The sequence below is a fragment of the Eucalyptus grandis genome, chromosome 3 (assembly GCF_016545825.1).
Source record: "Eucalyptus grandis isolate ANBG69807.140 chromosome 3, ASM1654582v1, whole genome shotgun sequence".
Taxonomy (NCBI): Eukaryota; Viridiplantae; Streptophyta; class Magnoliopsida; order Myrtales; family Myrtaceae; genus Eucalyptus; species Eucalyptus grandis.
This window is the reverse complement of record NC_052614.1, coordinates 63,948,324-63,964,911: the sequence shown is the minus strand read 5'-3', so window position 1 is coordinate 63,964,911 and position 16,588 is coordinate 63,948,324. Positions and strand designations below refer to the sequence as shown.

The window sequence follows — 16,588 nt, the reverse complement described above, 5'->3', positions numbered from 1 at the left end:
ATGAGCTTGGATTTGCTTTGTTCTTCTATGCAAACTAAGATTGATGCATGAGGGCATGAGCAGGAAAATTAAAATCGGTTCTAAATCTATGCATGAATATCAATTTACTCATAAATTCTTCGATTTTATCAATGTAATCTTAATCCTTTATATAAAGTCCAATGTTGAAGCAGTGATCTAGCCATCACCAATCATTTTACGTGACACGATTGATATCAACGCATAGAACACTGCATCAAAATCGCGTTATTTTGTAGATTTTTCTAAATTTTTTTCCCTCATTTTTCTTTCCTTTTTCCAAGCTATTATCCATCTTCTTCTTGATGTGTTCTTCGATTGCCGGTCAATGCCAACATAAAGCCATCATCGCTGTCACCAACAACTATCACTGTTATTAAAATCAAACCTAGCCACAGCCACCAGATCCACAATCATATAGGGCCAGCATGGTAACTTTTCCGTTTCTTTCGAATTATGTTCTTTTGTTCCCCGGAACAAAAAAAAAAAAAAATCCGTTTGGTAATGTTTACTTATTTTTTTATTTCTCGGAATAGTTGATGAATAGATTTGGAATAGAAATAAGAAACAAAAAAAAAGTAACTTCTTATTTAAGGAAAAATTTCTAAAAATAAGCCATTTTTTAAAATTTTTAAAATTTTCTTTTGCTCTTCTTTCTTGTCGCAGCCATCACCGGCCTCTTGCTAACCGCCTGCTACTCACAGCCAATGTTGGTTGACCGTTGCCGCCACCCTCCCCCACATGACTGTTGCCCACAGCTCGCCGGTCGACCACCGCCACCAACTACTGTTGTTGCCGCTTGATTGTCGGCTACCGACACCAATTGCCGATCGTTGCCTCACTGCCTCCCATCACCGCCGGCCTTCGTCGCATAACTGCCACCCATAGCCCATTGGCCTCTGTCGCTGCCGGATGACAATCGCCACTGACCGCTATCATTGCCGCTTGATCGCTAGGCTGCGATCACCAATTGTCATTTGCATGACCACCACCCACCCCCCTTAGGCGGCGGCAATCGACGGTCGTGCGGCGGCAAGCGGCAATCAACATTTGGCGGTTCGTGAGCAAGAAGAAAAAATGAATAGAAATTTATGAATTTTATTAAACGCATTTCTATTTTTTTTCTATTTTGAGAATATAAATTTTGTATAGTTACCAAACGCGTTATTTTATTTAAAAATTATTTTAGGGAGTAGAAATAAAAAAAGAAATATTTCTAAAAATAAATTATTTCCAAGAATATAATTGTTACCATGCACGCCCATAGTAGGTGTCATCGCGTTTCCTTCTCTTTCTCTCATTGGGTGGCCAACCTATGTTAAGGCAGCTCACTTACTATGAGGTTTTTGCCTATCTTATGTATGAGATAGTGCAAACCAGAGCTGATCTATCTTGAGTGCCCCCATTAATGGAGGTCGGTAGGCTTGAGGATCCTAGTAAAGCTGGACCTGCCCTTCTCAATGTCCCTAACCATGTCCAGCCTCGACGTCTTCTCTGTGCATATGAAGAATTGCGACCTCTGCTCCTGACCCTGTCCCCTCGCGAAGTTCTCGCCCTTTAACTTAGACCTATAGATCAACTCCCCATCAGCGGTGAAGTCGCGACCTTGGCACATGAACCTAGGATCATGCGACAGAACACTGACCTCTTGGAGTGGAGCGGCTTCCCGTTGTGGCCGACGGCCTTCTCCCCGGTGTAGAGCGCTAGGAAATTCTCACCGTGCTACAAATCATACCAAATGAGACACATTTAGCCTAAACTTTTTTCATTGATATTAGAAATCTCAAATTTGTACATGTATGACACATTTACCCTCTATTAAGATTCATTAATGAACACCATCACAAATCTACTTATGCAAATGAATATCGTGTGAATTAAGTGAAATAAGAAATAACAATATTTTGACTAAGAAATCATTTGACTGAACATTGACAAAAGGTAAATGTGTCACGCATGTGCAAGTTTGAATTTTTTATGTCACCAAAAAAATATTTAATGGGAATATATCATAACGGATATAGTTTGAAGATTTGGATGTCACAAAAAAACAGAGGGTAAACGAGTCACTGTTGTCATTATTTGAGATTTTTCGTGAGTTTTTTTCCTAATGAAAAACATGAATAGAGGCGTAAAAACATTGCATGCATTGGAGACTCCAAGACTCATTTTTCAGCATCCATCTTAAACAGAAAAAACTTGAGGCTTTGTTTTTGGAGAATTGCTCGGTACATTGAGATTGGTTTACAAAATCGTTGTGTACCAGGTGATCTGCCAAATCCTTAATGCTTGTTGAATACAATAAGGTCCTTCAAATGCCCACTTCCAGTCCGACACTTAGAGAATGTACCCATTTTATAGATCGATCCTTCTATGCCTAGCATTGCTCTTATTCAAGGGGTTGGTGGTTATGTTCGAACATTACCAGACTGCCATTTTCAGACAAATATTCAGACCAATTTGTCCATCACGCTACCAATCAATGTCTTCCGAAAAGTATTCCTTACTGCCTTCAATATTTGTAAATCCCTTGTTTCTCCTAAAACACAGTGTGCGCATGAATAGACGAACTCTGGTAATCTGCAGATGTTACTAAATAATTTCTCCCCTTTCTTCCACAAAATTTGCCCATGCCTTTCACATTCAAGAAATGCACTTAGTCTTTGAGCCTCTCTCTCTCTCTCTCTCGCGGAGGGAGGTAGGTTGGTCCACATGAGATTGTATGCAATCTATAAGGTGGGTCAGCTAAGTTAATAATTGCATTTCTAGCTGTACGCAAGAATGAGAGTCTGCCTACTCACCATGAACATAGATGCAGAGCATAGCATTGAGACTGATTAGAGCAAGTAATCGAAAGCAAGAAAAGAGATCTAGTTAATTTCCCAGAGCACACGTCACGATGAAGCGTGACAAAACCAAGCCATCATTTTGAATGGTGAGAGAGACAGTGCACACGCATTGTGACATTAGGATTATGTTGTTATTCGTTCAATAATTTTAAGTTTCGATTAGGTAACTTTCCCAATCACAACAATTTATACGCGGACAAGATTTTCAGAAACAACCGACAGGGCTATGGGATCATCTATCGGAATCGAGATTAAATCGCTTCCTTTGAAGATAGTGCTCGAATGGGCTTAACACGTGTGAAGTTTGCTTTATGAATAGTCCAATTTCTGTTTGAGGTCGTGGGGTAGTGAGGAATAAAGTAATAAAACAAAATAGCAAGGAAAAAAAGCATCGATTTGCTGCCTTTTCAGACCGAAAGATGACAATGCAGCCCGTTCCAAGGGAGGAATGCGTTGTGCAACCTCCCCTTACGTCTCTTGACACGTGTAAAAATAGAGCTCATACCATAAAAAGTCCCTAAGTTGGTATACATATAACAATTTTATCCCAATATTATGACAAATTTATCATCCGTTAGTTTTCGTTAAATTTTCTTATTAAATTATTAAGTTGAAGGGCATATGGCAATTAATGAGTCTACCAGTTTGAAAATTTACATTCTGTTAGTTTTATGATTATTCATGATATTAATTCAATTTAACGGAAATTAACGAAAATTAATTTATTATAAATGTATCGGTTTGAGGTTGTTGATAGAATTTGTAACAGATGTACTATTTTTTTTATAGTAAAAAATTTAATATGGTCTAAGTTTGTTACATGTATATTAATTTTGTGTTCTTCATTGTATTATCCCTTAAAAAAAAAGAGATTTTGTACTTTCCTTTTTCCCTTTAGAGTCCTTTGTTAAATTTTACTTTATTGAGCGATTGATCGGGATATCCTCACAGTTAGACTCGATTTTGAGATTTGACCCAACTTGACCCAACCCTATGTTTGACCTAGGACATTGTTTTTCAAAGGGAAAATTGTGCAAATGGTCCATAAATTTAGATCGGATGTACAATATTATTCTAAACTTTTAATTTATTCGATATGAATCCCTAAACTAAAAGTAAATATTCAATGTAGTCATTTTGTTTACTTAAATGATAATTTACATTACTTGATATGTTGAGTTGGACTTTTAAAAATGACAAGCCGACATGATCCCGATTTGAAATGAATTTTTCTGTTTTTCAAACCCACTTAATGGAAAAAAATGATATATAATTTAAAACATTCGTTAGTAGTTTAGAGATTATATAAGGATGAAATTACATGTGGAATTGAACCTCAAAGGCCATTTGTGTTAAATTTTTTTTTCTTTTTTATGTTTTTCACATTTTAAATTTCGAATTCCACGGAAAACGAGCGAAAGGACAGACATGCCAAAAAGCCCTGGGGGCGTACCCGAGGAGCGTCCGATTCCAATCCAGTTAATAAGACCATCTGAAGTCCGGTCCCTCCCTCGCTACTGCCTTTCCCGTACGGTCCGAAATTCACCGCTCGCCACCGTTCGTCTCTCGTCTGCCGCGACCCTGTCCCCGACCCATAGGCGTCAGCCTCCAGCCCCTACTCCACTCCACATATTTACAGGAACGAGCCAACCCACGATCGGACGACGCGAGCAAAGTGACAAAAACCGCACAGCTCACTTTCGCAATTCACGCTCCTCTTTCACCACATCATCGTCTCTCGCTAAGTACAGTGTCGAGCCAAGACTCTCGACCCTCGAGCTCCCTGCATCAAAAGAGCAGAGCTTTTCTTTTTGGCAACAGGGGCAGACAAGGACGCGGTTCTCGAGAAGGGGAACGTTGGAGCAGCATATTTGCTGAAGTGGGTCTCGGGAATAAAGTGAAAGGCTTATCGATAATTATCTCGGAGACACAGAGAGCAGAGAGAGAGAGAGGGAGGGAGCAAATGGGAAGAGGGTTCAGGCTTATCTTTGCCACTTCGCTGTTGCTTATGCTTCTGGGTTTGTCTTCCTTCTTGAATCTGGATTCCTCTTCTGTCCTTTCTTCCTCAGTGTTCAATGAGTTCGGTTTCTTTTCAGCTGTCCTTGTGATTGATGCGCGTACTGTTTGTAGTTTCTTCGCTTGCTTGTCTGAAGTGTTGATCTTTCTACCTGCTGCCATTTCTAAACCATTTGAAGACTTGAAAAAAGGAAAGGGAGTCACTACCCATCTTGGACTTATCTGCATTCGGCTCTTGAAGTTGCTCAAGTTTACATTTTTCCCCCTCGTCTTGATGCATTTTGTGTTTGGAGACGTACAATGCGCGTGCGCTGTCTCTCTCGCCATTCAAAATGATGGCTTGGTTTCGTCACGCTTCATCGTGACGTGTGCTCTGGGAAATTAACTAGATCTCTTCTCTTGCTTTTGATTACTTGCTCTAATCAGTTTCGATGCTATGCTCTGCATTTGTGTTTATGGTGAGTAGGCAGACTCTCATTCTTGCGTACAGCTAGAAATGCAATTATTAACTTAGCTGACCCACCTTATAGATTGCATACAATCTCATGTGGACCAACCTACCTCCCTCCGCGAGAGAGAGAGAGAGAGAGAGAGAGAGAGAGAGCGAGAGAGAGTACAGGCTCATAGACTAAGTGCATTTCTTGCATGGGCAAATTTTGTGGAAGAAAAGGGAAAAATTATTTAGTTACATCTGCAGATTACCAGAGTTCTTCTACTCATGCGCACACTGTGTTTTAGGAGAAACAAGGGATTTACAAATATTGAAGGCAGTAAGGAATACTTTTCAGAAGACATTGATTGGTAGCGTGATGGACAAATTGGTCTGAATATTTGTTTGAAAATGGCAGTCTGGTAATGTTCGAACATAACCACCAACCCCTTGAATAAGAGCAATGCTAGGCATAGAAGGATCGATCTATAAAATGGGTACATTCTCTAAGTGTCGGACTGGAAGTGGGCATTTGAAGGACCTTATTGTATTCAACAAGCATTAAGGATTTGGCACATCACCTAGTACACAACGATTTTGTAAACCAATCTCAATGTACCGAGCAATTCTCCTAAAACAAAGCCTCAAGTTTTTCTGTTTAAGATGGATGCTGAAAAATGAGTCTTGGAGTCTATGGTGCATGCAATGTTTTTCTGTAATAGAAATGCCCAGGAGAGTGCAAAGTGGAGAATGGACTTTCTAATTGTAGTATACTTATCCTGCCACCCTCATGTAAGCTAATTGGTCGTCCCATTTATTCAAGCTAATGATTAGTCAGTAGAGGATTCTTTACTATGTATTGAACAGAGTTAAGTTGATTTCCATTGAATTTCTTACGGTAACTTATCTTCTGAATGGTTGGTCCAAGTAGATCAACCATTGTCAGATATTTAAAGCGCTTAATATCTTTTGGCCAATCCATGACACTTAATTTGGGTGAGTAACTTGGATCCTTTTTTCACATGGCAGACCTGTGCAGAGGAAGCACGATCGGTATATGCTATGGTAGAAATGCGGATGACCTCCCAACACCTGACAAAGTGGCGCAATTGGTTAAGCTTCACAACATCAAGTACCTCAGGATTTACGACTCTAACATTCAGGTTCTCAAGGCCTTTGCAAACACAGGAGTTCAGCTCATCATTGGTATTTCAAACTCAGACCTATTGCCGTTCTCTCAGTTCCAATCAAACGCCGACACTTGGCTGAAGAACAGCATCCTCCCATATTATCCTGCCACAAAGATCACGTACATCACTGTTGGCGCCGAGGCAACAGAAATTTCCAGCAATGTCACTGCCCTTGTGGTACCGGCAATGCAAAACATATTTACAGCCTTGAGAAAAGTCGGTCTACACAAAAGAATCAAAGTCTCCACGACCCATTCTCTTGGAGTTCTATCTAGATCCTTTCCGCCTTCAGCAGGTGCTTTTAATAGTAACTACGCATCTTTCTTGAAACCCCTTCTGATATTTCTCGCTGAGAACCAATCTCCTTTCATGATTGACATCTACCCTTACTATGCCTATCGAGATTCGCCAAACAATGTCTCTCTAGACTATGCCCTATTTGAGTCATCCTCGGACGTGATTGATCCAAACACTGGGTTGCTCTACACCAACATGTTTGATGCCCAGATAGATGCTCTTTACTTTGCCCTCATGGCTTTGAACTTCCGGACCATCAAAATCATGGTCACTGAAACAGGATGGCCATCTAAAGGTTCTGCTAAAGAAACTGCTGCAACTCCAGATAATGCTCAGACTTACAACACAAACTTGATCCGTCACGTGATTAATGACACGGGCACTCCTGCAAAGCCTGGTGAAGCGTTGGATGTGTATATCTTTTCGCTTTTCAATGAAAACAGGAAGCCTGGTTTGGATTCTGAGAGGAACTGGGGGCTATTTTATCCTGATGAGACGAGTGTGTACAATTTGGACTTCACTGGAAGAGGCTCTGTGGATGTGATAACCGGAGCTAATATCACTAGTTCTAATGGAACTACGTGGTGCATTGCTTCGGCTAATGCATCAGAAATTGAATTGCAGAAAGGCTTAGACTGGGCCTGTGGATCAGGAAATGTGGACTGTTCTGCGATTCAACCTAGCCAACCGTGTTATGAGCCGGACACCTTGGTTTCTCATGCCTCATTCGCCTTCAACAGTTATTACCAGCAAAATGGCGCTACAGATGTTGCTTGTAGCTTTGGAGGGGCAGGATTAAAAGTTGACAAGAACCCAAGTATATCTCTTCCTTGTCACCCATTAAAAAGCATAATCTTTTTTCCTGCTTCTTTATGTTCATCTATGCGGGAATTCAAGTGGCCTTTATGTGATTTGAGTTGGTCGAACGGGCATTGCTTCGGGGATAATAACACGAGAACATTTTACCGAACTAGTTGTTGGACTTCTGCGTTTTAAACCTTGTTTAAGGATAAGTTATCATTTTTCCTCCAACATGTATGTTAGTTTTCTCTCGACGATGATCATACCTGATTTAGGATGCTAGTGCAACTTAGCTTCTACTTCCTAATGTTTTCTCTTAGTAGCTAACTGAGTTTCTGGCAATGCTAATTGGAGCTTATGGTTGCTTCTGGTGTATCAGGTTATGACAAATGCCTTTATATGACTGCCGGGTAAATATCCATTTGCAGTTACAACTCCCTAACATTTTAAGCTTGATAATCCTTGCACCAGTGCTTGATTTCTTTGTCCTTTGTATACTCAATGCAGGAGCAACAAAACCGCTACAAGCAATGCGACGGCCATTTCTTCAACTTCTTCCTCCCAGGCAGGTGAAGTCCATATCTTGGCATTAAGCTCCACTATTATGACATTTTTCCTGTCATTTATTTTGATCATCGGCAACATCTAAAGAATCACGGGGAACTCTTCAAAGAGGCGGTGATGCGAAGGTGGAAGCCTTTCCACTTTATGTAGATGGATCTGTGTGGGAAAAAAGAATTCCCATTTTTGTTCTTCTGTCCAAATGACATAGTCCGTTGAGGGCAATGTGGGCTGCTAGTTTTTCATTATCATTATTATTTTTTTTTTTGGTAAGTTTCATTATCATGTTAATAGAGGTAGTTTCAGGAAATCCTGTCTTCATGGAAAATTTATCTGTACAAATGGCCCAAGCTGGTTCTTCTTTGTTAGGATTTTGGTGGACCATCTAGTAGTCATTTGGAATTGTAAAAGTGAAAGGGGCTGTGGTTGCGATCCCATGTAAGTTGCAAGATGCGAAATTCAAAAAGGTTTAAAGGATTTTGTCCTATGTCTTTGATTTAACTGAAGTAAGTTGCAAAATGAGAAAACTCAAGGTTTGGAGTGCTTTGTCCAGTGCCTTGGATTCTCTGAGGTGGTCTTTTGTCGAGGCTCTAAAACGGTAAACAGCAGTTTGTCGTTTTGGATCAAGACACTTCTACACACACCCTGCCCTGGTCCCATTCGAAATTTCATGTTTAGCCAATTTCTTCCATCGTTTGCTGATCTTTCTTTTTTCCATGGGGACCAAATGTTGGTCTCCTTGAGTGACTGGACTTAATGAAGCATCCTCAATGTACTCTCTCAATGGGAAATGCCAAAGGGGAAAACGAAGTAGATGATAATGAGGATATGATGAATTGGATATCCAAAAAAGATGGCAGAATCATTATAGAAAAAGAGGAAGGACTGAAAGAACTACTACTTAAAGTGGCACTGAGTTGCAGTGGGGTGGAACGACATTTATGCTTGACAACTGACATGATGAAGCTCTTGAATCTGAGCTCTGAAGGGCTGATAGTTACAAGAGTACTTGATTTTTGAATTTTGGTTTGCTGAAAGTATCGGCTGGCATGTACAAACGAACTTGATCGGTAGACGAAATAAAAGAATACGATTATTTTTACATGTCTTTGCCATTGCTTCCGTTTGTTTGGAGTCTTGGACCAAAAGTTATTATGCATCATCAGCATGTCAATAATCATTTTTGTTGGGAACAATGTTCTAATCCAACTTAGAGGGATAGAGGAACGAATTACCAATGAAATTGCTAGACCTAAAGGAGTTCCTTGAATAGAGGACATTGATGTCTTGAGTTCGACGACATGAATGTCAAACGCATTCGACACATAGTCAAAACTTGAAATCTATTGCCAGCACCATAAACCCCAAAGAGGATAAGGTCGATAAATCATATGTAGTAATGTATGCAAAAAAATCAAGGTGTATAAGCCAACAACACTCAGGGAATGAATACCTTTACCGCCACACGGTTATTTTACACGACTTGTCGATCCAGGATGCGCAAACTCAGATGCAGAAGATGAGCCAGAAGCTAGACCTTGTGGACAGGGGTACTGAATAGATGGAGTTGAGCAGAGGCCTACAGGCCCTGATCGATCAGGTAATCTCCGAGCCTCTCGACAACCATGTTGCACTGTCCTGGAGTCACGGGTTCCTCGTAGACTCCGAAAACTAGAGCTTGCCCGGTTTTCTTGATCGTAATGCCTCCAGATCCCTGCCGTATCAGAATGCCCTTAATTAACATAATAGAAATGAGCAAAGCCATTTCAACCCTCCGAAACAGCTAACACAACTGAAAGAACATCGACACGGTGCGATAAAAATGAAGGGTCTGCGGTGTGCTGCAAGAACAACTTCACCCTTCTAGTCCATATATCCCCACAGGATAGCTAGCCCAATAACTGGAGGAAGGACTGGCCTTGTGAATGCTAGACAGACACCTAAAACAGCCTTTGGGGAATCCTTTGGAGCCCCAAGAAAGAGCAATGCAAGATCCTAGGAAGAACTTGTCTTGACAAATGAAAGTTAAATCAACTAACCCAGTTACTAATATTCAAATCTGAGCTCTCTCGATCAAAGTTAACCTTCCACGATGTTACTCAATCTTCGAAAGAGGAAAAAAGATCGAAGATGCGATACAATATGAACAATTATATACTTCACCTTCTTTCCGCGGATGACGACGCCAGGCTCCCCCTGAATAACCAGGTACTTGGTGCCGCCAAGAAACAAACCTGTCGGGGCGAGATGACCCGGTTCCTCAAAATCTTTCAGAATGCCAGCAATTTCTGGAGCCTTGAACTGGTAGGGGAAACAGAATGCCAGAAATACTCAGAGCAGCTCGACAATACCAACAACGATTCAAAAAGAGAGAAGGTCGAATTGGATTCGAGCATGCGTAGAAAATCGATCTTCTCAAATGGGTCGGTTCTACATGACCATTTCAAGCAAATTAGCAGTTCACACGAGCTCCTTACGCTAGCTCCGTTGGAAAAGCAAGGGCGGAAAATTCCATTTCCGGTTCCTAGTCATCAGAAAGCTGACGCGACACGACATTTTCGTAACGTTTAGAACGAGTCAACAAAGATTGATCCGATCGTGCCCAACGCAGATCATGCATTCAACTGCATGAACGTCGATGGAACGACAGATGATCCGACATTGTTGCCGGGGCGATCAGATCGGTCCGACGGGATAAATTTAAAAAAAAAAAACCGCGGGAAGAAAAGCCGCTAGAGATCCGATCAACCGAGCACGCAAAAGCACGAGCCGCAATGGAATGCATGCAGAGAGAGAGGGGCAGACCTGTGGGAAAGTGGAGCTCTGAGCCCAGACGCTGCCGTCGTGGCCGACGATGGCGGCGGCGGAGAGGTGCTGCCCCTGGCCGTCGATGTCGCACATGAGGTGATCGTCGACGTAGGTCTGCCACGACATGGTGGTGGTGACTGGTGGTGGTGCGCGGGGGCGTGCTTGCGTCGGTCCAAGGATCAGGATTGCCGCTTCACTTTAGTCTCTCGGATTCGGGAAGTGGGGAAGAGCTTCGGGCTTTGAATTTGCAGAGCCTGAGCTGGAGAGCTAGAGATAGAGACAGAGAGAGAGAGAGAAATGGGATCCGAGCAGCATGGAATCGATGCTCTTCTCCACCGCCCGTTCGGGCGGCGATTTCTCCCGTCCGCCCTTGACGTTCGGACCTTGGAGGGAGGACCCTCCATTTCTCTCTCTCTGCAAATTATCTTTAATTAGGTCATTACTTTTTATAGTTAGGCCTTTTTTTTCCTACACCAGGCTTAGATTAGTTGTGTGTGTGTGTGTGTGTTTTTTTGTTTTTTTTGTTTTTAAAATTTTTAATTTTTTTTTAATTTTTATTATATATATATTCACTTTTGATAGAACAAAATTTCCCTCTAATTATGATTTACGCATGAATAATAGATACTCGAATGATGAGATCATTCAAAAACACATGTTGAATTTCCGCGTTTAAGTTTCATACCGGTGATGTTGGTGACACGTCATTTTAGAAATTGCTATTTGTCGTTTTAATCATCTTCCTAAAAAGTTCAATCTCTTGGTAAATTATATGCTACCCAATGTCGCATGCCACCTTGCAATAACTGCATATGAGTAATTAGAATAAGGGTATTTCACAAAATAAGATGATGAAAATTGACCAAGGAAAATGGTCGCTTACTTTTCTTATGTGGTAACAAACTAAGCACGGCTAATATAAAGTTCAATCGATTTATGGTGATATGCATCACATATGCATATAAACTCAAATTAATTTTGAAGGAGAACATTACTAGATATAAGTGTCCTCTCAATTGGTGAAAAAAGTCACATGCAAGCACTTCTTAAGTTAAACTTCATTTTCCTTTTAGGCAATAGGGGAAAGGTGAATCCAACCCTTAGGGGTCAATGCGATTAGTTGGGCTTGGAAGATTTCCAATTTGGGAATTGGAAGCCATCTGTCTAAATTCCACCAACCACGTACAAATTGCTTGAGTTTGAGCCATGTGAGAAGCCAAAGTCCAAGTTTAACTGGTTCATAGGGCATGCGAGGCGTTTTACGGGCTTTCAAGTAGTTAGGTTTTCACGTCCTTGTCCCTAAATTATAGAAGAAGAAGAAGAAGAAGAAGAAGAAGAAGAAGAAGAAGAAGAAGAAGAAGAAGAAAAGGAAATCGACTCAATTTACCTTTAACTTTCTGAGCAATTAATTGAAATCATTTTTTAAAAAGTTGAATTGCTCCTCCAAGCATTGTAAAGAGAAGAATGAGCCTGTGAGTAAACCCACCCACTAATCGGCCCAAAGACAAAAGCCCATTGATTAGAACTTGTGGGCATCTCCTTTTTTTTTCCTCGAGGATAAAAAAGATGTTGACTCATATGCATACACACACATGTATGCATTTTTTTTTTTGGGTCAAGAATGTTAAAATTATAAATAAAGAGTACTTATTGTAAAAGACCAAGAGAAAATAAAACTCACTTTGATATATTGAAAATTATTCTGTCTATCCTTTCAAAATAGAATAAAAATAAGAAATATTATAATAATCGAACATTTCTTCCTTTTCATTTCTATCAAATCTTTTTTCTTTATTGATACTAATGGTTAAGCGGGAGAACTGTTTTACTAGAACTAGGTGTATGGCACCCTTTATCAAGTCTAAATAATAGGATTAATCGGTTCTTGGTTCGGGCTGGTGGAACCGGTAAATTTATTGTTTTGGGCAAAACATAAAATGAAAAATGGGAGAAATTTGGAGGAATTAGGGTTTGTTTCTTAAGAAATTTAAAAATATATATTATATGTGTACAAGTAATTAGTCTAGTCTGGTCAGTTGTTGATCAATTCCAAAAGTAGAAATTGGAAATCGGACCGCCCTATTTGAAACCGCCCAAAACCGGCTAATCTAGTTTGGTCCGGGTGGTTCCCAGTCCAAGCGATTCCCGTTGCACACCCCTACTAAATAATGCCAACCACCAAAGCCACTTGTCTACAATGCCAACCCTCACGTCTTCCATTGCTGAATACCTTCACTGTGAACTTATCTAGTCGATGCTCATGCCGTCCCTATTCTTATGGTCTTCTCGAGTTAAAAAGACAGACCATGCTTTCCAACTTCGGTTGTAAGGGCATGCCGCGTTCTTAATGGAGGAGGAGCCTTACTATTACACAGCGAATCAAAACCGCAGGAAACTGGTACATAAATGCCATAATTTACCTATCCAAATGCTGCCATATATCTAAAAAGTACACATAATAGAACTATTAGAGTGAGGAGAAGTTCCTTCAAAGTTGATTCGTTCACTGTCTATTCCGACAAAAAGGGAAAAGTGCTGTCCCTCATTTCACGGGAGAACAAGAACACCAAGCATGGTCTCCTAATTCTATTGCCTAAGTCATGTGAAAAAAGAAAAAGAAATCTATTGCCTAAGACCCCATCAGACATGACTGATTTACGCCAAGTCTAATAACGTTGATTACCCCAAAAAGCTCCTTTCATTTCTTTTGCTACAGGCATAACAAATTGCCCCAAAAGAGAATAATCATATGAGTCCCATTAACAAGTGTTTTCAAAATACTTATAAGTATATCAAATGTAAAATAACTCGCTTTCCAAAGCATGATTATGCATAATGCAAAACGATTTGTGAATTGAAAATTGTAAAGTTTCCTTATTCAGTTGTCTTGATATCTCAAAATACTCGTTAACGAAACCCTAATTATTCATGCGAGGGACCGCACCAAAAGCCTTTGCTCCTAAAGAAAACATCCACTTGGGGGGACAGTCAATGAGAACATCAATAATTCCTTTCACCTACATTATTATTATTGCATTGACATGCTTTGGGGGAGGTCTTCCCTACTCTATTATTAATCGATCAGGTTTAACTACCATCAATTCTAGGGTTTCTTTGTGTAGTTTAATTAATTAGGTTTAGTACAGATTGATTGTGATCATTAGCATCATAATTAGGGGGATTGTAGGATCCACATTCATGAGGTTTGGGAGGCTTTTTGAGCACCATAGTAGTTGATTCTAATCACGACAAAGTACTGAAGTTGCCCCCACCATAAAAGCCATGCCTTTTTATCAAACTTCATGGTCATGTCATGCTGGCGTTTGCTTGACTAAGCAGCCATTCTTGTCTATCCAGCTCATTAGTAAACTTGACGTTTAGTACAAAACTTGATTAAGGTTCCGTTCGTTTCGCGAAAAATAATTTATAGGAAAATATTTTTCGAAATTTTCGGTGTTCATATGGCAGAAAATAGATGGTCAAAGAAAATATTTTCCGATCAATAAAAAATCTCCCCATCAATTGTGGAAAATGATTCCTTAGGCACGTGCTCTCACGCAATCTTCTGCTACATTGCTTTTTTCCTTACTCAATTCTACCCTCTTTCTCACGAAACCTAGGGTTTCTGATCTCTTCTCCTCCTCCTTTGACACCGACAATCAGCAGTAGTGGAGTATCCTCTCATCCGGTGGTGCTGAATCTTCGCCCTCACGAAGCCCTGGGTTTCTGATCTCGTCCTCCTCCTCCTTCGATGCTGACGATCAACAGTGGCGGAGCGTCCCCTCGTTCGCAAGCCAGCTTGAGCCTCGCCTCAAGCTGGCGAGGCTTCGCGTAGCCCGATTTGGCGAAGCCAAGCTCGGGCCTCGCCAGATCGGGCAAGGCGGAGCTCTCGTCGGCTTGGGGTGAAGCTCGGCCTCCCTAGATCCGGCAAGCTGGGTGGGGCTCGGGCCTCGCCGGAGCTCGCCAGGCTCTAGCGAGCTAGGGCGAGATCAGTTGAGCCTCGAGCTCGTTGGATTTGGCGATCGGGTCTTGGTTAGCTCGAGCTCTCGCTGGCTAGGGCAGAGCTAAGGCCTCGCTAGATTCGATGAGCTCGCGGCTCGCCAAAGCCCGGCGAAACTCTAATGAGCTCGGGTGAGATCACCGAGCCTCGAGCTTGCCGGATCTGACGATCGGGTCTTGGTCGGCCATCGGGCAGCCCACCATCGTCAGGCATGCGATGGCGGAGGAAGGAGGAGGAATGAGGAAGGAAAAGAAAAGGAACAAGAAAGAAAAAAAAATCGATTTAAAAGAAACAAATAATTAAAAATTCATTTTTTAAAAAGTATAAAAAAATTGTTTGGTCGATTAAAAATATTAAAATTCAATGTTTGATAATTTGTCCCAAACAATTAAATTAGCTAACGAACGGTGGAAAATATTTTCCACTCAAAGTTTAGGTTTCGACCGAATACCGGAAAATAGTCATTTTCCTAAAAAATGACTTTTAGGAAAATGTTTTCTCGAAACATGATATTTTCCACGAAACGAACGGACCCTAAGTTATCTTTTGTCCAGTTAATAATTCTAGAAATCTCGTTACCATGTTAAGATTACATTTACATGGTAAGCCTTCGTGGATTTGATCATTCTGCACATGACATCATGAGAGATAGTACAAACGGGGACAATATCCAGGCTCGAATAAGCGCTCAAGCATGACGCTCGATTCATCTTTATAATCTGCAGTAAGGTCCGAAATGTATCAATATCCAACTCGAGTTAGGTTATTTTGAGAGAGAGGGAGAGGGAGAGGGAGAATTTCTTCTCCACATGATATAAAAAATGATATAGGAGAAAATCAAAAGGGTAAAATCAAAAGGGTATGTTGGGATTCAAACCCTTAACATGTGCTCCGATACGATATCAAATAAATGGTTTATCTATAAACTTAAACTGTTAAGAAACAGCCAAGGCCAATCATAAACTTGTAGCAATATCTTTAAACATAATGGGCGAGAATCTTCATATCATGTATAGTTCATTCATGTCCTGTCAAAACTGTTCAAGGATACGTCAACTGTCACCTCTTCGTCTCATCATCTCCATGGAAACCCTCATGAGGGGAAGAAAGATCATGTCACAACACATGTAGAACAGGAGAGAACAACCATTGGCAGACGCTTTCGCTTCACGTGAGAACTGGGAAAGATGTTCCCGATCGGGTCTTGAATTGGGTCCCCACAGAGACAAGCAAATATTGAAACGGATCTATAATCTTTTTTTGGACGTACTCGGGGTTCTTTGATTGACGTCGCTTCTGCCAACGTTAGAGAGAAGACATGAGAATATGTGATGTTATGTTGGTCACGACCCACCTAAATATAGCGTCTCGTTGTCTTTGGACGGAACAATAATAAATGCGAAACCCTACTACCCATTCGTACGACGTTTGTGTCATTCGGCTCAACCTTAAAAAGAGATATGATTCGAGGGGGTGCATAGCTTCATAAATTTTCTAATTCGGAGGAAGACATTAGAAAGAAGAAGAAGAAGAAGAAGAGGAGGAGGAGAATTATAAGAGATGTAAACTTAAGGGCTGGTAGAAATCCGGCAATTGAATGCCCACATGTAACTGAAGT

The 16,588-nt window shown here is 40.9% G+C and overlaps 2 protein-coding genes across 2 annotated transcripts; one reads left to right on the top strand and one right to left on the bottom strand.

Moving 5' to 3' along the window:
• Window positions 1-4,386: 4,386 nt before the first annotated feature.
• Window positions 4,387-8,649, top strand: LOC104438204 (glucan endo-1,3-beta-glucosidase 13). The gene is made up of 4 exons (XM_010051300.3): window positions 4,387-4,885; window positions 6,343-7,617; window positions 7,981-8,011; window positions 8,109-8,649. The coding sequence occupies exons 1-4, from the start codon at window positions 4,831-4,833 to the stop codon at window positions 8,248-8,250; spliced, it is 1,503 nt and encodes a 500-aa protein (XP_010049602.2). The 5' UTR covers window positions 4,387-4,830; the 3' UTR covers window positions 8,251-8,649.
• An 839-nt stretch (window positions 8,650-9,488) lies between these two features.
• LOC104438203 (profilin-2) lies at window positions 9,489-11,353 on the bottom strand. Its single transcript, XM_010051299.3, has 3 exons — window positions 10,968-11,353; window positions 10,326-10,463; window positions 9,489-9,876 (listed from the first exon to the last, which is right to left on the bottom strand). Exons 1-3 carry the CDS (start codon window positions 11,094-11,096, stop codon window positions 9,742-9,744), a joined length of 402 nt encoding a protein of 133 aa, XP_010049601.2. The 5' UTR covers window positions 11,097-11,353; the 3' UTR covers window positions 9,489-9,741.
• Window positions 11,354-16,588: the final 5,235 nt, after the last annotated feature.